At 42.0% G+C, this 20236-nt stretch overlaps 1 protein-coding gene across 4 annotated transcripts in view; it reads right to left on the bottom strand.

The window, feature by feature from the left end:
- Nucleotides 1-710: 710 nt before the first annotated feature.
- POP1 (POP1 homolog, ribonuclease P/MRP subunit) overlaps nt 711-20236 on the bottom strand; it is a 42364-nt gene continuing 22838 nt past the window's right edge. For all 4 annotated transcript variants that reach the window (XM_054499918.2, XM_063669397.1, XM_063669398.1 and 1 more), the window contains exons 11-16: nt 19570-19689; nt 13797-13912; nt 11474-11665; nt 9879-10033; nt 4132-4494; nt 711-2930 (exon numbers count right to left, since the gene is read on the bottom strand). In XM_054499918.2, the coding sequence (XP_054355893.2) occupies nt 2276-2930; nt 4132-4494; nt 9879-10033; nt 11474-11665; nt 13797-13912; nt 19570-19689 (1601 nt within the window). In that variant the 3' untranslated portion in view covers nt 711-2275. The remainder of the gene's footprint in view (nt 2931-4131; nt 4495-9878; nt 10034-11473; nt 11666-13796; nt 13913-19569; nt 19690-20236) is intronic.

Genomic DNA, 20236 nt, shown 5'->3' with positions numbered 1-20236 from the left:
AAAAGCATTGCTCCCTCAACAAGAGGACAAGGGCCACATTGTACTTATTTGGCAGCTATGTGGCTCTAGTACAGCATGGCAGGCACTTGGAAGGATCAAGATCAACATGCTAATCAATTCAACTGCCAGAAAGTAAGCCATTCCCCTATCAGTCTTTTTCATAAGGAACATGGATTCTTTACTGCCTCTGCAGAGTCTGTTAGTTTTTCAAAGTATCTTCTGTGAAACTAGTGTTCTCTGGACAATAGGTATGCAAAAACCAAAAAAGGTACGTGTGTGGGAGTCTGAAAGACAGATTTCTTTCCTAAAGAGCTTTGCAGAGCTTTGACTCTGCAATTATTCATTGTGAATCGCAATAGGAGGATACCATATATAGCTTTTCCCAAATTTATTTAGCCATAGAACACTTTTCTCCAGGAATAGCTGCAAGGACTAGTACTCCCAGGAATACATTTTGGGAAATGCTAGTCTATCTTTCTGGTGCACAGCTCTTTGACCTACCACCCACAAGGCAGAGTGGCTGCAAGTGTGCCCTGTCCCCTATAATGAGGGCAGGGCAGCAGGCCCCAGGCAGGGCTGTACGGAATGAGGTTAGGTGACCACGCAGCACACTCAGACTTCTGTCATCGAGTGAGCTCAGCCACAAATGAGGTGACTGAGAGCCCAGAAAACAAATAAGGAATGGTCCAATAAATATTCACAACTGAACATCAGGTGACATTTTCATTTATTCTGTTTACAGATGCCACTTAGTTACACTGTTTTTTTTTTTTCAGTCTCATCTGGGTTGGATCCAAAGACATTCAGAGGCATGGTGAGAGGCAAAGCATCAGACATCTCATTGGTGGCAGGTACTTCCTGACTACTGTACCACCTGCCATATCCTTCCCCACCTCATCACCCCCAAAGCCATTTACTGCCAAACGCTACAGTAAAAACCCAATGCGTTTACATAAAATAATGCCTAACTGCACAATTACATTTTTTAGAAAAAAAATCCCACTTAAGCTCTTCTAGAAAGTTATGGCAGGAAAGGTAAGGACCAAGGCTATGAGCGAGCCATATGTGGAAACTTAAAGTAGATGAGCACTGAGTTTCTCCATACGTGGAAAAAAACCACACTGAGCCCACTCTTCCTGTGGGGCAAGATGAGACCTTCCTTTTATACCCTGTTGAGAATCTCAGGTGGACAACGTGACTGCATGAGTGTTGAAAGGCAGCCTGCCGGCTTAGTTATCACCTTGCAGAGGTAGCTATGCACTACACAGCCACGCTGCCCAAAGCGCGTTCCTAAGAACACTGGTCCTACAAAGGGCTCCTTGTAAGAGAACTTTAGGAATCACGAGTATTTAGAATATACTATACACTATCATTTCCCTCCTAGAGATCCACAGTGCACATTATCACATGGAAGTTTCCAGAAGTCCTTTCATAAAGAAATGCTTAACTTTATTTAACCCAGAGTGTCCATATCAACCTGACCTTGGAATCTCTTATTTTTTTAGGTGACACATATCATAGAACCTATTCTGAGAAATGCTCCTCTATGGCTTTGAGAAATTCTTTGTAGAAAACAAATAATAATAATTTTTTTACTTAAAAAAATTAAGTAACTAGTAGGATCATGTGTTGGTCAACAACAAAGAGATCAAAGAGTCAGGAAGTCCACGTCATAGACCCCCCTTTCTAATTTCAGCCTAGCACTGACGCTATAAACTGTGCCTGCCTGAAAACAGGCAGCAATCAGTTGTCGGTGATTTCTCTCTTTAAGGCTTGAGTTGTTCGGCATGGTAATCACAGTACAGAATTGAATGTGGTCCATCAGGAGCCCATATTTCATGTACAGAGGCCAAGCGTCTTGTCTTGTCTTCTGCTATAACAGTGAAATCATTAAACATCCATAGTTGCTTATCACATGACTACGAGGCTTTTCAAGTAGACTTGACAAGCCCTTTGTTTCTAATAAAATAAGGGGATGATAACTCGTAGAGCTTCTCATTATTTTCAGCCACAACTACACAGACCAAGAGATCATAATACAAAGCTTTTGGCCAAATAATTTAAAAGTATTACAGCAAGGACAGGGAAAGATGAAAATCAGTGACATTACTGGAATGATGTAAACATTTCATCATCTGCATAATACATAATTTTTTATTCTTGTTTCCAAGGAGTTTCACATGATATTTTAAAGCAGAAGCAGATTCTCCACATGTAGAACTTGGCAGACAATAATAACGTATTATCTATGCCCTGCCGGGATATAAGCACGCATTCACACCTCAATAGCAACCCTCGCAAATCGATACTGCAGAGAGGCGGGAGGCCTCAGTAGCACTAAGCCCCTCTGCGCTGCAGGCTGGCTGGACAGCATATCCAGCAAGCCTGTCAAGCTAACAAACCCCAGGGCTTCTCCACACCCAACAGCCATGGAAAAATCTCCCTGAGTCACAAAGCCTAGGAGAGTTCTGGAGCAGTGCAACGTCACACGTGGCAGAGGGCCTGACCACAGCCCCAGAGTCAGAGCTTCCTGCCCAGCCACGGGCTCTTCCCCTGCCGGGCCATCAGAAGAGGCACGTCCTGGCTTCTGCCTCTTCTCCCTTTTCTTCTTCTCTTTCTGTTTCAGGATCTTGCTCCTGAATGGGTCACTGTGTTTGGATTCCTGGGGCCCACAGTAATGCCAGTCCTCACAGAGCTGGAGGAAGTCCTCCTTGGCTGGGATGCAGATCATGGTGTGAGGCTCGGGGCTGCCCTTGCTGAGCAGGGACAGGCTGACCCAAACCAGGGCCCTGGGGAAGTGGCCCAAGATGGACAGGCAGGACTCTCTGGTCAATCCTTGCTGGCCTCTGCCGGGAGCTCGCCGGGCTCCCCGGCTGTCCTCAGAACTAGGCCCACACCAGGCTGACAGTTGCTTCAGTAATTTTCTACTCCTACATGAAGTTGGAGACATAGTTTTGAGGATATTTTGTTCCAGAAAAAAATATGCAATCAGAAGATTAGACACTGCTAGAATTAATTTGATTCTTTTATACTATATAAGAATCAAAACTACAATTTTTTAAAAATTAGAAATACACTGTAGTACATTTTAGTACTGATATTTTTCTTTTTATGTGTTTGCCATTCTGAAACTCAGGGACTAAAGATTTAAGAAGTTGAAGGCAGGGAAAACAAGACAGTGAGATAGAATCTAGGATTGTAATCACAGTGAGGGTGAAAATAAAGAGCCACTAAGATTTCAATGAGTAAAGGAACTGTAAGGGACAGTTACCTGTAAAGTAAGAAAGAATGATGGGAAATTATGAGGCTACTATACGGAAAAGTAAGCACAAGGCTAGAGGGATAAGCAATTTTTAAAAATCAAAGCACAGACCGGGCACAGTGGCTTACATCTGTAATCCTAGCACTTTGGGAGGCTGAGGTGGGCGAGTCACCTGAGGTCAGGAGTTCGAGACCAGCCTGGCCAACATGGTGAAAATTAGCCAGGCGTGGTGGCATGCACCTGTAGTCCCAGCTACTTGGGAAGTTGAGGCAGGAGAATTGCTTGAACCCAGGAGGTAGAGGTTGCAGTGAGCCAAGATCACACCATTGCACTCCCGCCTGGGCGACAGAGCAAGACTCCATCTCAAAAAAAAAAAAAAAAAATCAGAGCAAAGCACAGAATGCAGGGTCGCTGATAAGCAGAACCCGGCCCGCAGCAATACTGAGAGGAGAACATAGTGTATCCGGTAGCCTCTCTGGCTAGGACTATATTATATCTAATGGGTTGCTGCTCTAACACAAATCCATATAATTCAAAAGGAACTAGAAGAAATCTAATTTGGTGATTTAAAGCAAAGAATCCTTGCTCAAACTGCATAAAATATATCAGAAAAAAACTGCCTTGGCTTAGATCTATTGATGACAATATTGTAAATCATTTCATCAATTAGCATCATGCCTTACATCAAATATTATTAAGCTGTTTCCCTGAGCCCTCTATGAAATATAAAAGACTGGCTTTCCCTTCCAGAAAGTCTATAAATTCACTTGGATTTTGCATAAAGAAACAGTGATGATGCTTACATCCTGTAGCCTCTTCAATATTAAAATAAATAATCCAAAATGTACCCAGAAGTCACCGACACTTACCTGAGAACACAGAGTTGACTCCCCATGGCAGCAACATGGTTTTCACTGGCCTCCTGGTCTGTGATGCTCTCAGGCCCTGTGGATTCTTGACACCCTGCATCCATTACCTCCTCTGCCTCCCTGGGGTGCTCTATGGATGTGCCCACTTCATCAGATGGCTGATGAGTTTTTTTAGGCATGGGAGCACCAGGCACCTCAGATCTTCTTAGGCCACTCTCCTTACCACTTGGAGATGAAGCTACAGAAGGTTCTTCGTGGGCCTGGCCTCTTGACTCCCAGTCTTGAGTTAACTGCTCCCAGGGACAGCAGAAAGGTGCCAGAGTGCCAAGCTTAACGTAGTTGGGCCGTTTTGCAGGAGGGCGTCTAAAGAAAAACATAGAGGAGAACCAATGTTGAACAATTTAGAATTGGAAAACTAAAATAATTATAACCATTATAATGCATCTCTATTTTAAAACACACACACACACACACACACAAAAAAAAAGCTTTCCAAGAAACATATGATAAAGAATAATAGGCTGGGCTCAGTGGCTCATGCCTGTAATCCCAGCACTTTAGGAGGCCGAGGCGGGCAGATCACCTGAGGTCAGGAGTTCGAGACCAGCCTGGCCAACATGGTGAAAGCTCTACTAAAAATACAAAAATTAGCCGGGCATTGTGGAGGGTGCCTATAATCCCAGCTACTTGGGAGGCTGAGGCAGACGAATCACTTAAACCCAGGAGGCAGAGGCTGCAGTGAGCTGAGATCACGCCATTGCACTCCAGCCTGGGCAACAGAGCGAGATTCCGTCTCAAAAAATAATAATAGGCCAGTCATGGTGGCTCATGCTTGTAATCCCAGCACTTTGGGAGGCCCAGGCGGATGGATCACCTGACTTCAGGAGTTCGAGACCAGCCAACATGGTGAAACCCTGTCTCTACTAAAAATACAAAAAAATTAGCCAGGTGTGGTGGCACGTCCCTGTAATCCCAGCTACTAGGGAGGCTGAGGCAGAAGAATCGCTTGAACCCAGGAGGCAGAGGTTGCAGTGAGCTGAGATCATGCCACTGCACTCTATCGTGACAAGAGCGAAACTCCATCTCCAAAAAAAAAAATAAATAAAATAATAATAATAACCAACTCTCCTGGCCAAGCTTTTTTGTTTTCTTTGGTCTTCGATAAACAATGTAGCCCCATGTGGCCACTGAACCACACCAGGGGGTCCATTCCTGAAAGCTACAAGGAACTGGTGCCCCTGGAGTTGTGCCACGATTTTCCTGTACACTTACGAGGTTCTAAGCTCAAGGCTACATGAAGTTTCTGTCTTACTCTTGACCTCTAGTGACCCAGCTATCCTCCACAAAGGTAATAAATATCATTATCAGTTTCTTACATAGCCTTCCAGAGACATTTTATGTACACACAAGCAGATATGTACATATTTCTTTCTTTTTATTTTTATACAAATAGCAGCATACTAGGTACAGTACTTTTTGCTTAACTTCACTTTTTTCATTTAACAAAATATCTTGATTACTTTATACCAGTACTGAAAGCTCCCTCAATTCTTTCTTTTTAAAAGGCTGTGTATCTTGTATCTTATTCTACTGAATGAATATGCCCTAATTGATTTAGACAGTCCTCTATTAAAGGACATTTTGATTGTCTTCAAGCTTTTGTTCCTCCAAACAAGGCTGCAATTAATGATCTTGACGGTCACACTGCCTTCCCCTGCGCCACCATGACTCTTGTTGTCACTCCCTGTGGCTTCAGCATCTGCCTAAACCATCCTTCCAATAACCCACCAGTCACCTTCCCACCCTCACTTCGCATGTCTTACTTCACCCCACCTCAAGCACCCACTCCCTGCTCATACCTTAGGTGTGGTCACTGCCAACACGTGCTCCAGCTTCAAACCGCAATGTCAGTATCCTGCTCTCAGAGCCATGCCTCCTGTTTTCCACCCACTTACACTCCCACAACAATGCCCCAACCATCCATTTACACTAGCACCTCCCTGCGGCTCGCAGCAGCTGCCTCGCTCTTCATCAGCCTAGACTCCATGGCTCACACCACCGTCCCTCCCCTACAAATGCCCCCACTCCCTCTACTGGAAAGCTGACCTGGGCGCAGCCAACTCTCCAATGACCCCATGCCAGCCCGAGTGGCAGAGCACAGCGTAGGAAGAACTCACGATGGTTCTTAACGGTCTTCCTTTATAAACACAAATCTCAAGTAGGCGCCCTCTACATCTTACAGATTCCATGTTTCTCCTCTCAATTCCATCTTCCACTCTCCCAGAAACTGCTTACAATTCTTCTCTCCTCAAATCTCCAACAGCCTCTCTCCCCTTCTTACTGCTGGCTGATAGCTGTGCCTCTTTTTTCATGAAGACAGTCACAATCAGGAGTGTGCTACTTAATCCCCCCACCACAGAATCTAACCTAGCTAAATAAATCCATATTCAGATTTCAGCGGCAGTCTAACAGCCTTATATTAATTTTTCTGAAGAAGAACTAGCCAACTTAAGAATTACAGAAAGAAAGTGGTTTGGAAAATAGGATTAAGAGCCAGGGCCGGGCATGGTGACTCACACCTGTAATCCCAGCACTTTGGGAGGCCGAGACAGGCAGATCACAAGGTCAAGAGATCGAGACCATCCTGGCCCAACATGGTGAAACCTGGTTTCTACTAAAAATACAAAAATTAGCTGGGCATGGTGGCGGGCACCTGTAATCCTAGCTACTCGGGAGGCTGAGGCAGAAGAATCGCTTGAAACTGGGAGGTGGAGGTTGCAATGAGCCGAGATCACGCCACTGCACTCCAGCCTGGCGACAGAGCAAGACTCCGTCTCAAAAAAAAAAAAGAGTCAGAACTGTTTGTAAATCTAGTTGGAAGATAGCCAAAGAAATAAAAGCAGATTAAACTGTATCAGTGGCAGTCTAACAGTCTTATATTCAGAAGAACTGAACTCAATCCCAACAGATGCTGCCTCCTCCACATGTGCCCTGAATCCCACCCCTTCTTCCTTGTCCAAGGACTTAGCTCTTACATTTTAGCCTCCCTCCCCTCTCCTGGGTACCCCCAACCAGCCTAGAAACTTGTGCCTCCATCAAGAACATAAGCTACATGGCCAAGTATAGTGGCTCATTCCTGTAATCCCAGCATTTTGGGAGGCTGAGATGGGAGGACTGCTTGAGGCCAGGAGTTCAAGACCAGCCTGGGCAACAAAGCGAGACCCTGTCTTTACGAAAAATTTACAAATTAGCCAGGAGTTGTGGTGCATACCTACAGTCCCAGCTACTCAGGAAGCTGAGATGGGAGGATTGCTTGAGCCCAGGAGTTGGAGGCTGCAGTAAGCTATGATCGTACCACTGCACTCCAGCCTGGGTGACAGAGCGAGACCCTGTCTCAAAAAATAAAAGAAGAATATAAGCTCCATGAAGGCAGAGACAGACTCGTCTGCCTTGTCCCTGCTGTCACCCCACCACCTACAATGGTGTTTGACACACAGTAGGCTCTAAAGAAATGTATGTCAAATGAAGGAATAAATGAGACAAATATATAAAGATGCACACAAGAAGATGTTCACAGAAACACACAGCAAAAAGTCAGAAATAACCTCAAAAGCCACTGATAAATTACAGGACATCCACAATGCAATTGCATGTGACCATTCAAAGTGACATTCTGAGCAAAGCTGGCAGGCTGACTCACAAGCCAAATGTGGCCTGCTGTCTGTTTTTGTACGACCCATGAGCTAAGAATCGTTTCTACATTTTTAAATGGTTGAAAAAGCAAAAGAATAATATTTCATGACACATGAAAATTATAGGAAATTCAAATCCAAGTGTCCATATATAAAGCATGATTGGAACACAGCCGTGCTCGTTCTCTTACATGTCATCTGCAGCTGGTTTGGAGCCACAATGGCAGAGTTGAGTAGTTGCCATGAAGACCGAGGGCTCCACAAAGTCAAAAATATTTATCATCTGGCCCTCTACCAAAAAAGTTTGTCAACACTTGGTTTAGAGTCATATTTTTTGATATGGTAAAACTATACATACCATATTGTTAAACGAAAAAGACAGGTTTCAAAATAATGTATGTAATGCCATTCTTTAAAAAAATATGTATATCTATGGAAAATTTCCATGCATAAAAAGCTCTGAAGAGTATGAAATAAGTATTATTTTCAACTATTATTTAACAAACACATAGAAGCCTCTCAACTACGTACTATGGGAGGCACAAGGATGTATAACATGTGATTGCTGCCCTCGGAGAGCTGGTAAGCTAGCAATCCAGGAATGTATCACTAGTCACTCATTCATCCACCACTCAGCAAATAGTTTGAAACGCAGGCACAGGCCAGGCAGGGTGGCTCACACCTGTAACCCTAGCACTTTGGGAGGCCAAAGCAGGTGGATCACTTGAGCCCAGGAGTTCAAGAACACCTTGGCAAAACCTCATCTCTACAGAAATTAGCCAGGCGTGGTGGCAGGTGCCTGTAGTCCCAGCTACTCAGGAGGCTGAGGTGGGAGGATCACCTGGGTCTGGGAGGTAGAGGCTGTGGTCAGCCATGATCATGCCACTGTACTCCAGCCTGGGTGACAGAGTGAGATCCTGCCTCAAAAAAAAAGCAAGCTAGGCAGACTGCCTGTCTCTACAGTTATGGTTGCAGCAATGAACAAGAAAACACAATTCTGCCCTCATGAAGCTCACCATCAAGGAACTACAATATTCAACCAGTCATTCATCAGACAACAAATAAAGGTTATTAAGACCTACTGTGCACCAGGCACTGGCTAGACACTGCAAATGCCACAATAAAGAGAGACAGCTTCTGTGCTTCTGGGAGCCTACAATTTAGGGGGCAACAAATTCCCAATGTTAGAATATACTTTGCAATATAAAGGAAATCATGACTCTCATTGGCCACACTTCGAATGAAAAAAGAAAAGTCTAAATGGATAGGTACTAAGATATAAAAACAGTGCTTGGCCAGGCACAGTGGCTCAAACCTATAATCCTGGCACTTTGAGAGGCTAAGGCTGGTGGATCTATGGAAAATTGGTATTGAGACCAGCCTGGGCAACATGGTGAAACCCCGTCTCTACAGAAAATACAGGAGTTAGCCAGGCACAATGGCAGATGCCTTTACTCTCAGCTACACGGGTGAGGTGAAAGAATCGCTTGAGCCCAGGAGGCAGAGGTTTCAGGGAGGCAGAGGTTTCAGTGAGCCAAGATCACGCCACTGAACTCCAGCCTGGGCAACAGAGCAAGACCACCATCTCAAAAAACAAACAAACAAACAAACAGTACTTATCTCTCTGGATGGCAGGACTATACCAATTTATCTTTTTATATATTTTCATAGTTTAATTAAATTTTGATAACTATATATTACTTCTATAATAAGTTTTAAAAACACAATTTCCATTTTGGAGGGAGAGAGGGGTTGGTAGTAGAAATCTATTAACAAGTGTCTGAGACTCATGTCCAAGTTTAAGTGTACATCATTATTGATAGAAATAAATAACAAACAGAAGGGTTTATAACCAAAATGGGCCTATAAAAGCCAAACAGATATAAGACTATCTCCTCACTTAAGTAATATCTTCTTAATTATTTCTCAGTAATGCTGAACTCACTGAAAAGTCTATGAAATTACCAAAGCCATCTTAATGTTTGGGATACCAATATAAGCAGGCACTTCTCTTCTCCTTAATACATTATCAAACTAGAGAAGCCAGTTTCTTACCTTTTGTACTTTTCAAGAAGATTCTTAGCTTGCTCTTCCGCAAACAGCATCCCGGCAGGGCAGTCTGGAAAATCGCCTGGGACATTAGGCGACCTCTTATACTGAGAATGCACTGCAGACTCTTTCAACCCTCCAACTCTCACACCTCGATAAATCTAAAAGAAATGTCAAAAAGATACTGTCAGTCTACCAACTTAAAGTGAATTGCTTAATGTTTATATGGGGGAAAATGGGAACAACCTAAATGCCCCTCAAAAGGAGAACGGATAGAAATACACACAATGGATTACCATGCAATAGTAAAAATGAATGAAATCGAGCTTCCTCGTGCTTCATTAACCAATATGGAAAAGAATCTCAATGCCAAGTGAATACAGCAAGTTGCAAAATCATATATACGGTAAGGTATATACTTTAAAAACATGTTGAGTCTAAATCGTTATTTTATTGTGGGATACAAACATACTTTAATAAAGCTATAAAAATATGCATGGTAGTAGCAAACACCGAAATCAGCGGAGTGATTATTTTAAAAGGAGGGAGGGAAATGAAACTGGAGAGAGGTACACAACGTGCATCGATGCATCTGTAATGTTATATTTCTTAAGCCGGATGGCAGGTAAATGGCACACAGGCATTCACTATATCAGCATCTATTCTTTTTTGTATGCTTGAAAGCATCTCATAGTAAAAAATTAAGTAGGATTATTTTTAAATATTCCTACTCCTGAATGATTAACTGGATGTCCCTTGCACTAGGCATGCTAAAAATTAATTACCGGCATGAATCTGAAAGTCTCACATGCCTTTTACACTCTCTAGAATTATTTTTATTTATTTATTTTTTTCGAGACAGAGTCTCACTCTGTCGCCCAGGCTGGAGTGCAGTGGTATGATCTCAGCTCACTGAAACTCCGCCTGCCAGGTTCAAGGGATTCTTATGCCTCAGCCTCCCAAGGAGTTGGGATTACAGGTACGCACCACCACACCCAGCTAGTTTTTGTATTTTTAGTAGAGATGGGGTTTCACCATGTTGGCCAGGCTGGCCTCAAACTTCTGACCTCAAGTGATCTGCCCACCTCGGCCTCCCAAAGTGCTGGGATTACAGGAGTGAGACACCACACCCAGCCTTCAAAGTCATATTTAAAATAACCAGGAAAAAAAAGACATTCGATTCTAATAAAATTTTTAGCTGCAGTTGATAAATAGGAGTATACGGTTATAGTTAACATTTCAAAAACAAACAAAAAAAAGTATTCTATCCATCTGTTAAAGTTAAGTCCTTTGCTTTTAAACTTATAACAAATTTCTTCAAATCAAATACCTCAACATTTTTGTTGCCACTACTATTCGAAAATCAGGCCACTTTAAAAACCTCAACAATTGATGATATGTCAGCACAGGTCCTATGAGAACCTGGCTCCAGGGACTATATGTATGAAGTATCTTGTATCCAGGACTATAGCTCTAAGGGCAAAAATATACCACTCAGTTCCTCCTAAGTTGTACATAAAGTCTGGAACATTTTGAGTACTTAGCGTTTATTAGGAATGTATTTTAAATATTGCAACTGTTAGAATCAAAAAGTAACTTACAAATGGAATCCAGAAAGCCATGCCCCAGCCCTTTGGGAGTAGGACATCCCAGCCACTTCCCCAGCCTAGTCGATCTTCACCAGTCACTTTTCCTGGCTGCTGAATCAAAAGTATAGGTATCTTGGATTCATGGGGACCTAAAATAAGCTGTGACCCAGGCACCAGCAATTCACTCCTCATCCGGTTTAAATCCTAAAGTGGAAGAAAATAATTCAAGACAAACAGCCCTAGTCTTCTGGGAGATCCTCCCGGGTCTCCCTATAAGCAGCTTTAGAAAGTTAAATGCTCTTTTAAAAAAGCCAGAGAAAAACGTTCTAAATAAATAAATGTGAGCCATTTTAAGTATAAGGTATTCCTCCTACAGATATTTTCCTCTATACAAGTGCTTAGGTAGAAATGCAAAATTATCTTATATCATTCATTATCAGTATTCATTCTGCTGATCTCTTATATCAAGATTAATCTTGTATGTTGATATTCTGTCCTTACATTGATTTTGATTAAGATTTGGTGTCGTGAAGTAAAAAAGGTATAAACAATTAAGTGACACCTTCTCAAGGATGGGCAACTAGAGAAATGCACTGGCTCTTGAGAAAATTGCTCATCAGATCTTAAAGAATTAAAATAGAAGATGTTTAAAATTATTGTTAAGGGGACTGTAGGGGGTGGATAACATCCTTTCAGACTTTTCTTGGAGCTGTAAAAAGAGATTAACAGGTAGGTAAGAGGGCTATCACTCAGTTTAGAAAAACTATGCAAGAGACTGCCTCCAGGCCACAGTCTAACTGCTACCTCATGAATGCTCTTCAAGCCAGGTCCAATCCTGATTCTTCTTTTTCACTTTCAGAGTTTCCACTACCATCTATGTGTTAGTAATTCCAAACTATATCTCTTTAGCCCCAACTTTTCCTCCCGGGATCGAAACCTGTCTCCTGGACCTCTGCTCTTGGCAAGTCCCACAGCCCCTCAAGCTCAAGATTGAACTCATCACCCTTCCCACTGTATTTGCTCTCTTCCTATATTCCCCACCTAGCTGAATGACACCACAATTCACACACTCCATTAATTCAGCCATTCAAATATTTACTGAGCACTTCTATGTGCCACACACTTTTCTAGAACCTGGAAATACATCAGTGAGCAAGTAAGACATGGTTCTGGCTCTCTTTTAGCTGAAATCTTAAATCCAAGCTAGAATATGAGGACCTAATCGACACCCCTCCTCCTTTCTTACTTCCCATCTTCCAGCCAACCACCAAGCCTTGTCAATTTCACCTTCCAGGAATATGCGTTAAACATCACCCTCTCCACTCCAGCCACACTGCCACAATTCAGGCCCCCATTATGTCATATCTAGAATATTTCAAGGGTCTTTTTAAGGCCATCCAACTCACAGTCTCTCTCCATCTCCCTCACTCCCCATCTCCAACCCCACACTGCTGCCAGAGTGAAATCTCATCATGTCATGGCCAACCTTAAAACCTTCAAGGGTGTCCCACATCTCCAGTCCAAATCCTGAAAAGGCTTCAAGGTCTTTCATGCTGTAGCCCCATTTGTGTCTTCAGCTTCCTCTCTCACCCCATTCCTGATTCCTAGCTCCTGATCCACTTGTAGAGTCTTCCTGGCTTTTGCCTGGGCTCCTGCACATGCTTTTCTCACTTCTTGCAATCTTATCTTCACTGAAACCTTGACCCCGCCCCCAAGAAGTCTGGTGACTTCTGGCTCCCATCTGAGAGTCAGTTCAAATGCCTGCTCTTCCATCAGGAGGCTGGCCTCATTCTCATCTGAGCTCAGTACCCCTTCTAGAGGTTTCCTGAGTGCCCTGTACTTCTTTGACCACATCTAAGTCATCTATCCCAGCATCTCACACAATGTCTGGCCCTGGAAGGTCCCCAATCATAGTAAAATTAAAGACAGAGAACATTTAAGGGAAAAGAAAACAATAAAAGAAAAACATATTTAAACCATGAGATCATCATTTCAAGAAAAAGTCTTTGTATTAACATTTTCTAGAGATTATTCTTACTTTATCTCTAAGAACAGAAAAAAATCACAGTATGTATCTTTATTCTCAGATTCTTATCCTTGGATAATAGACAAGATCCTTATCTTATTCTTAGATCCCTATCCTTATTCTTAGATTATCCCTAAGAACAGAAGAAAATCACAGTACATATCATGAGTCAGGGATCAACAACTTGTTTGAAAACAAAAGAAAGTCTATGGAATTCTATGAGGTATGAATAACTTTTTATGGTCTCTAGAATGATATATTTAACCTGTCATTCATGACTTTATCAATAATCCTTACACTATTAGTTACCTGATCCGAGATTTTATTCTCTGTGACACTCTTACAGATATCTTGGTTCCAGATAAAGCTATGCGTACATTCCACAGGCACACCCTCCAGAAGCAGCTGTCTAACTTTCTCATTATCTAAGAGGGAAAAGAAATAGCCTTCAAATCACATCCTTCAGATCAATCAAGTCAAACTCCAAACGTTGGCAGTAGGCCTTTTGTTACAAAACAATATTTCATAGGCATTTACTTAACTTAGAAGAATTCACTTGACAAGAAATTAAGTTATTCTTATAGTCGGTTTTACAGTCTATGACATAGCAAGGCTCCTAAGCAGTTTTCTTTGGTATTGATTTTTCATGTATAAGATGCAAATATCACAATATTAAATTGCCTCCAAATAACTGTCTAATTCCACATGCAAGATAATCAAATTCTAGGAGCCACTGCCAAGGCAAATAATATGGCACATTAAGCCAGGCATGGTGGTGCACACCTGTAATTCCAGCCACTTGGGAGGCTAAGGGGGGAGGGTGACTTAAGCCCAGGAGTTTAAGTCCAGCCTGGGCAACATAGCAAGACCCCATCTCTAAACAACAATATGCCATATTATAAATACATGTCATATTTCAACTACTGGCTTCAGGGCTTTGTGTATCATTCCTCATCCAATGGTGGTGAGCCAACAGATATCATCATCTTCTCTTCTGTCCATTATTTTAAGTCTCTGATAACCTATTTATATTGAACTATTTATTCGTTTCTGTAAAATGTATTTTTTCATCCTTTTTTTTTTCTTTGAGACAGTCTTGCTCTGTCACCCAGGCTGGAGTGCAGTGGTGCAATCTTGGTTCACTGCAACCTCCACCTCCCAGGTTCATGTAATTCTCCTGCCTCAGCCTCCCAAGTAAGTGGGATTACAGGCGCATGCCACCATGCCTGGATAATTTTGATATTTTTAGTAGAGACAGTATTTCGCCATGTTGGCCAGGCTGGTCTTAAACTCGTGACCTCAAGTGATCCACCTGCCTCGGCCTCCCAAAGTGCTGGGATTATAGGTGTGAGCCACCGTGCCCAGCCTCATCCCTTTAAAATAAACATATTTTCAGTGATACATAGTGTTTTATCCCTTTAAATAAGCTGTACCATGCTAGAAAGTACTCAAGCAGGAAGGGGAACAAACTTTATCAGTGACAAACTTCTATATTGATAGAAGAAACTTTCTACATGCAGTCATTTAATCCTCAGGGAAAAACATCTCCCAAATCTTATTTTGTTGAACTGAAGAATTTTCATTAGAAAAAAAGACAATTTGTGAGTTTGGGTTATGGTTCTAAACTGTCCACACAGAAACATCACTCAAAGGCACATACCTGCCTGCTGGGTCTGATGGCTAGGAAAGAATAAGTTGGAAGCAATTGGGCCATAGTGTGACAGATTTTAGGGGAGAATGAAGTTAGAAAAAATTAAGTTGATGAAAAGATCTGAGATTAAAACTGTTTAAAAGCCACAGCAGGCCTGGTGCAATGGCTCGTGTCTATAATTCCAGCACTTTGGGAGGCAAGGCGGGCAGATTGCTTCAGCTCAGGAGTTCAAGACCAGCCTGGGCAATATGGCGAAACCCTGTCTCTACAGGAAAATACAAAAATTAGCTGGGCGTGGTGGTGTGTGCCTGTTGTCCCAGCTACTTGAGAGGCTGAGGTAGGAGGATGGCTTGAGCCCAGGAGGCAGAAGTTGCAGTGAGCTGAGATCACGCCATTCCACTCCAGCCTGGGTGACAGAGCCAGACCCTGTCTCAAAAAAATAAAGTAAAATAAAAAATTTTTAAAAGCCACAGCAGCTTCATTACACTGCTCTTCTCACGGAGATAACCACCATCAGATCCTCAAGCCACAGTGCTGGGTGCTGCATGTTCACATGGCCTGTCTAGGGGCAGTCAAGCTCCACTTCCAACAGCCTGGGTACCCAGAGCGCTTTCCTGTGGAGCACTGCCATGAATTTCGGGGACATGATTGGGATTTTAGTCAGACTAAGCTGCAGACAAAAGAGATGGTTGATACTTACGGTGTAAAGACACAGGAAAGTACTACCTCATCTTCAAATATTCTAAAAGATAATAATAGATAGGTCTGGCAAAAGTGGCTCATGCCTGTAATCCTAGCGCTTTGGGAGGCTGAGATGGGAGGATCACTTGAGCCTAGGAGTTTGAGACCAGCCTAGGCAATTTAGTGAGACCCTGTCTCTACAAAAAGTTAAAAATTAGCCAGGCATAGTGGTACGTGCCTGTAATCCCAGCTATTTGGGGGGCTGAGGTGGGAGGATCGCTTGAGCCTGGGAGGTCAAGGCTGCAGTGAGCCATGATTGTGCCACTGCACTCGGGTCTGGGCAACAGAGTGAGACTCTGTCTCAAAAATAAATAAAATAATATTAATAATAATAGATAAAACAACATAGACAGTATGTCCAGACAAAGGAGCATTATTGAGCTAAAAAGAAATGTGCTATTGAGCCATGAGAAGACACAAAGGAAATTTTTGTTTTTTTTTTTTAGATGGAGTCTTGCTCAACTGTTGCCCAGACTGGAATGCGGTGGTGCGATCTCAGCTCACTGCAGCCTCTACCTCCCAGGTTCAAGCTATTCTTCTGCCTTGGCCTCCCGAGTAGCTGGGATTATAGACACCCACCACCATGCCAAGCTAATTTTTTTTTTTTTTAGTAGAGGCAGGGTTTCACCCTGTTGGCCAAGCTGGTCTCGAACTCCTGACCACAGGTGATCTGCCTGCCTCAGCCTCCCAAAGTGCTGGGATTACAGGCGTGAGCCACCATGCCTGGCCTACATAGAGGAAATGTAAGTGCATATTACTAAGTGAAAGAAGCCTATCTGAAAAGGCTATGTATTGTATGATTCCAATTATATAATATTCTAAAAAACACAAAACTATGGAGGTAGTAAAAAGATCAGTGGTTACCGGAAGTTGGGGGAAAAGAGGGATGAACAGGCAGAGCACAGAGGATTTGGGGGGCAGTGAACCTATTCTGTATGATGCTATTATGGTGAATATGTCATTACACCTTTGTCAAAATCGATAGAGTATATATACCACCAAGAGTGAACCCTAATACAAACTCAGAGTATACATACCACCAAGAGCAAACCCTAATACAAACTAAGGACTTTAGGTGATAACGTGTGTTAATGTCGGTTCATGGATTGTAACAAACGTACCACTCTAGTAAGGACATGGACTGTATGGTGGCGGTGCATGGAAGGGGATGGAGGTTCATGGGATCTCGGTACTTTATGCTCTATTTTGCTGTGAATCTAAAGCTGTGCTAAAAAATAAAGTCTATTTACAACAAAGTGGAGTACGTCTGAAGGCTAAGGGGAAGGCCCTTTTAGATTAATAGTCTTTACTGGGAAGAGAAAAAGAATATCCCCAGCTGAGTCAGCACACACATCAGTGTGCCTAGAATGACCGCCTCTTCTGAATGTAATTCTAAGTCCCTCCCCCAGACTCAAAGCATGTTTTCTTTCATACACAGACAAAAGTTCTTGAATTGATTATATTAACTCCAGAATGTGACTTGAAGACTGAAGGGAGGAGCTTGCTTTCTCCTTTCTTAAACGTATTTAAAGATCACCAAATGTTAAATTAAACTTTCTTTTAATGAGTTTTACTCAGAGAAGCAAAGGTAACCAGTAAAAGGCTTTCTCATTTGAAAATCAAATAAAACCAAAGTTACAGCCTTCAGATTAAACTATTTTAAATAAAATATGCAAAACAGTTCAAAGGGCCCAGGGGAAGCAGAGAACATGACTGCTAACTCGGCACTGCTCAAGTCCACTGCAGATCAGTGCTCTCAAAGTGCTTGCAAGAACTATAAAATATCAAGGGATGACCTCTAACCTATCACTCTAAAGGCAGCTGTCCTCCTTCCATGTTTTGGGTAGTATGGGAAAGTCATACTACCAAAGAGTGTTTAAAGGGAAAGATCATAAGCCCACGAGCACAACGTAAATTCAGTATTTCCTAAAGGAAATTGATCTCTCACAGATAAGAACTAATCAAAATAATCCATCAAAGCAAATTGGCAAATACTAAGGATAGCAAATAAAATAACAGCTAGTACGGCAGAAACTATATTTTTAAATCTCATCTAGAAAACCAGTTACTTATATAGTGAAATATTGTGTTAATAAAGTTGAAAAGATTTGCAAAAACACATTATTAATATTTAATTCAAATTCTAGAACCAGCTATCAAGTAAACTTTTTCAAAGCATCTAAGAATATGCATTATCGCTTCAAGTTCTTCATGTACCTTCCCTTTTAAAAGCTCTCTAGCTGGGAATGGTGGCTCACGCCTGTAATCCCAGCACTTTGGGAGGCCAAGGCAGAAGGATTGCTTCACTTCAGGAGTCAAAATAAATCACGTTTTTCAAGATAGACTTTAATTTTCCTTGAGCTGATTCATATTAAAACAAAAGCCTTAGAGAGGATTTAATAATCATCTCATTCCAAAAAAGGATTTGAGGTAGCAAGAGAAACTAAGTAGAGTTTATAGCTTTAAGGTGATTATAATAGTCAACATTTAATGGTGTAGTAAATGCTGCAACTTTTACGTTGCACCAGACCACATTGGTATTAAAAAAGAAAAGAAAAGAAAGAGGCAATGACTCATTGAGTAAAGTCTTAGGCTTCATAATTAACTAACTTGCCTATATATCTTCAAACTCCTCTCTCATCCAATCCACCTTTTATGTGAAGTTCTGACAAAGTAATTTATTGCCCCCTCAATAAGCTATCTAACTACATTAAAAAAAATTCTGGGCCAGGCGTGGTGGTTCATGCCTGTAATCCCAGAACTTTGGGAGGCTGAAGTGGGTGGATCACCTGAGGTCAGGAGTTTGAGATCAGCCTAGCCAACATGGTGAAACCCCACCTCTACCAAAAATACAAAAAAAAAAAATTAGCCAGGCGTTGTGGTGGATGCCTCTAATCCCAGCTACTCGGGAGACTGAGGCAGGAGAATCACTTGAACCCAGGAGGTGGAGGTTGCAGTGATCACGCCATTGCACTACAGCCTGGGTGACAAGAGCGAGACTCCATCTCAAAAAAAAAAAAAATTCTGAAGTCGTTACAACACAAACCTGTACTTTATCTCCAAAGACTCACATGCTAATTTTAATTATTCTTCCAATTAATCATGTTTAAATGATAGTAAATACAATGAGACATTACCAAAATTGCTGCCAATCTCAGATCAAAACAAAATTTTAGCCAGCCCCTTACCCACCTCCTGTGCCACCCCAGCCAAACAACTTTCTCAGGCCACTCTACTTAGTCTAAACCAAGACATCTTACACTTCAGCACCTGGGATGGCCTTGCCAGGATTCGAACCTGGATCATCTGTATGGTCAGACAGAGGCTTCCACTGAGCACAAGACCAGCTTCGGGTGCAGATCCCTTCCTCACAATTAACATTCTGAAACGCCAGACATTTTCAGAGAACGTAGTTTGCAGAGAGACAGGTTTTACTAGCTACTAAAAAAAGAGAACTTGGAAAATAAAATGAACATAAGTATCAGGCTACGTGTTTTACAGCTAGAAGACACTTCCACACATACCATTTCCTCCGATCATAATCAGTTTGTAAAGTAGGCAGGTAAGAAGACTGCCCTAATTTTTTACAGGTGAAGTTACTGGAGAGGTGTCAGAGAAAGAACTCTTCTTCTAGTAAGACTGGACTGCTCGAAATCGTAAGGAAAACCTGGGGTGTTTTTAGAACTTTACCTTGGCATTTTTCTGGATTGGGCAAAGCTTTGGACTTCTTTTGGGGCAAATTTATTCGAGGATCCCCAACTGTCAGTCCCAGAATAGTACCTGCCGGAATTTCTGCTGGTGATGTTATTCCTTTAAAAACAACAAAAAGAAGTTTACAGAAAGTCATTCATAATACATCTGTATTTGCTTGTATTTTTAAATCTTTCAGATTTCCTAATGAAACGTTTTTCTTGGACTAATAACTTAAAAACATGTATTCCCTCTCTTCCCATTGATACTTTTAGAGAATAAGTTAACATTCATAAAGAATGAGGTTTCTTGCAAAAAACGAGGCCAACATAAAAAAAGGTTCTTTTATGAAATGAACACATATGCTTCTATCAGTGATAACTACAGCAGCTAGGAGCAAAAATGCAGTTGTGTGCAGGTAAGCATAGAGTTTAGGTCAGTACCTGGCATATGCATTTATTGCCACTATCAGAATGCCAGTTACTTAGAATATGAACATCTCATTTGTTTGTTGTTTCATAACCAGGCATGAATATAGTGTTTATTCACTGAGTTCAGTCCCTCTCTTTCTTGGTTCTCTTGCTGTGTCACAATAGCAGCAGGTTAAAAAGCAATACTACATGTTGGAGGCCCAACTGCAAAAGCCTCTTTTAGCCCCCTTCCCTCC

The sequence above is a fragment of the Pongo pygmaeus genome, chromosome 7 (genome assembly GCF_028885625.2).
Source record: "Pongo pygmaeus isolate AG05252 chromosome 7, NHGRI_mPonPyg2-v2.0_pri, whole genome shotgun sequence".
Lineage (NCBI taxonomy): Eukaryota > Metazoa > Chordata > Mammalia > Primates > Hominidae > Pongo > Pongo pygmaeus.
Note: the sequence above shows the minus strand (reverse complement) of the source record. Positions and strands in the feature narration are given on the sequence as shown.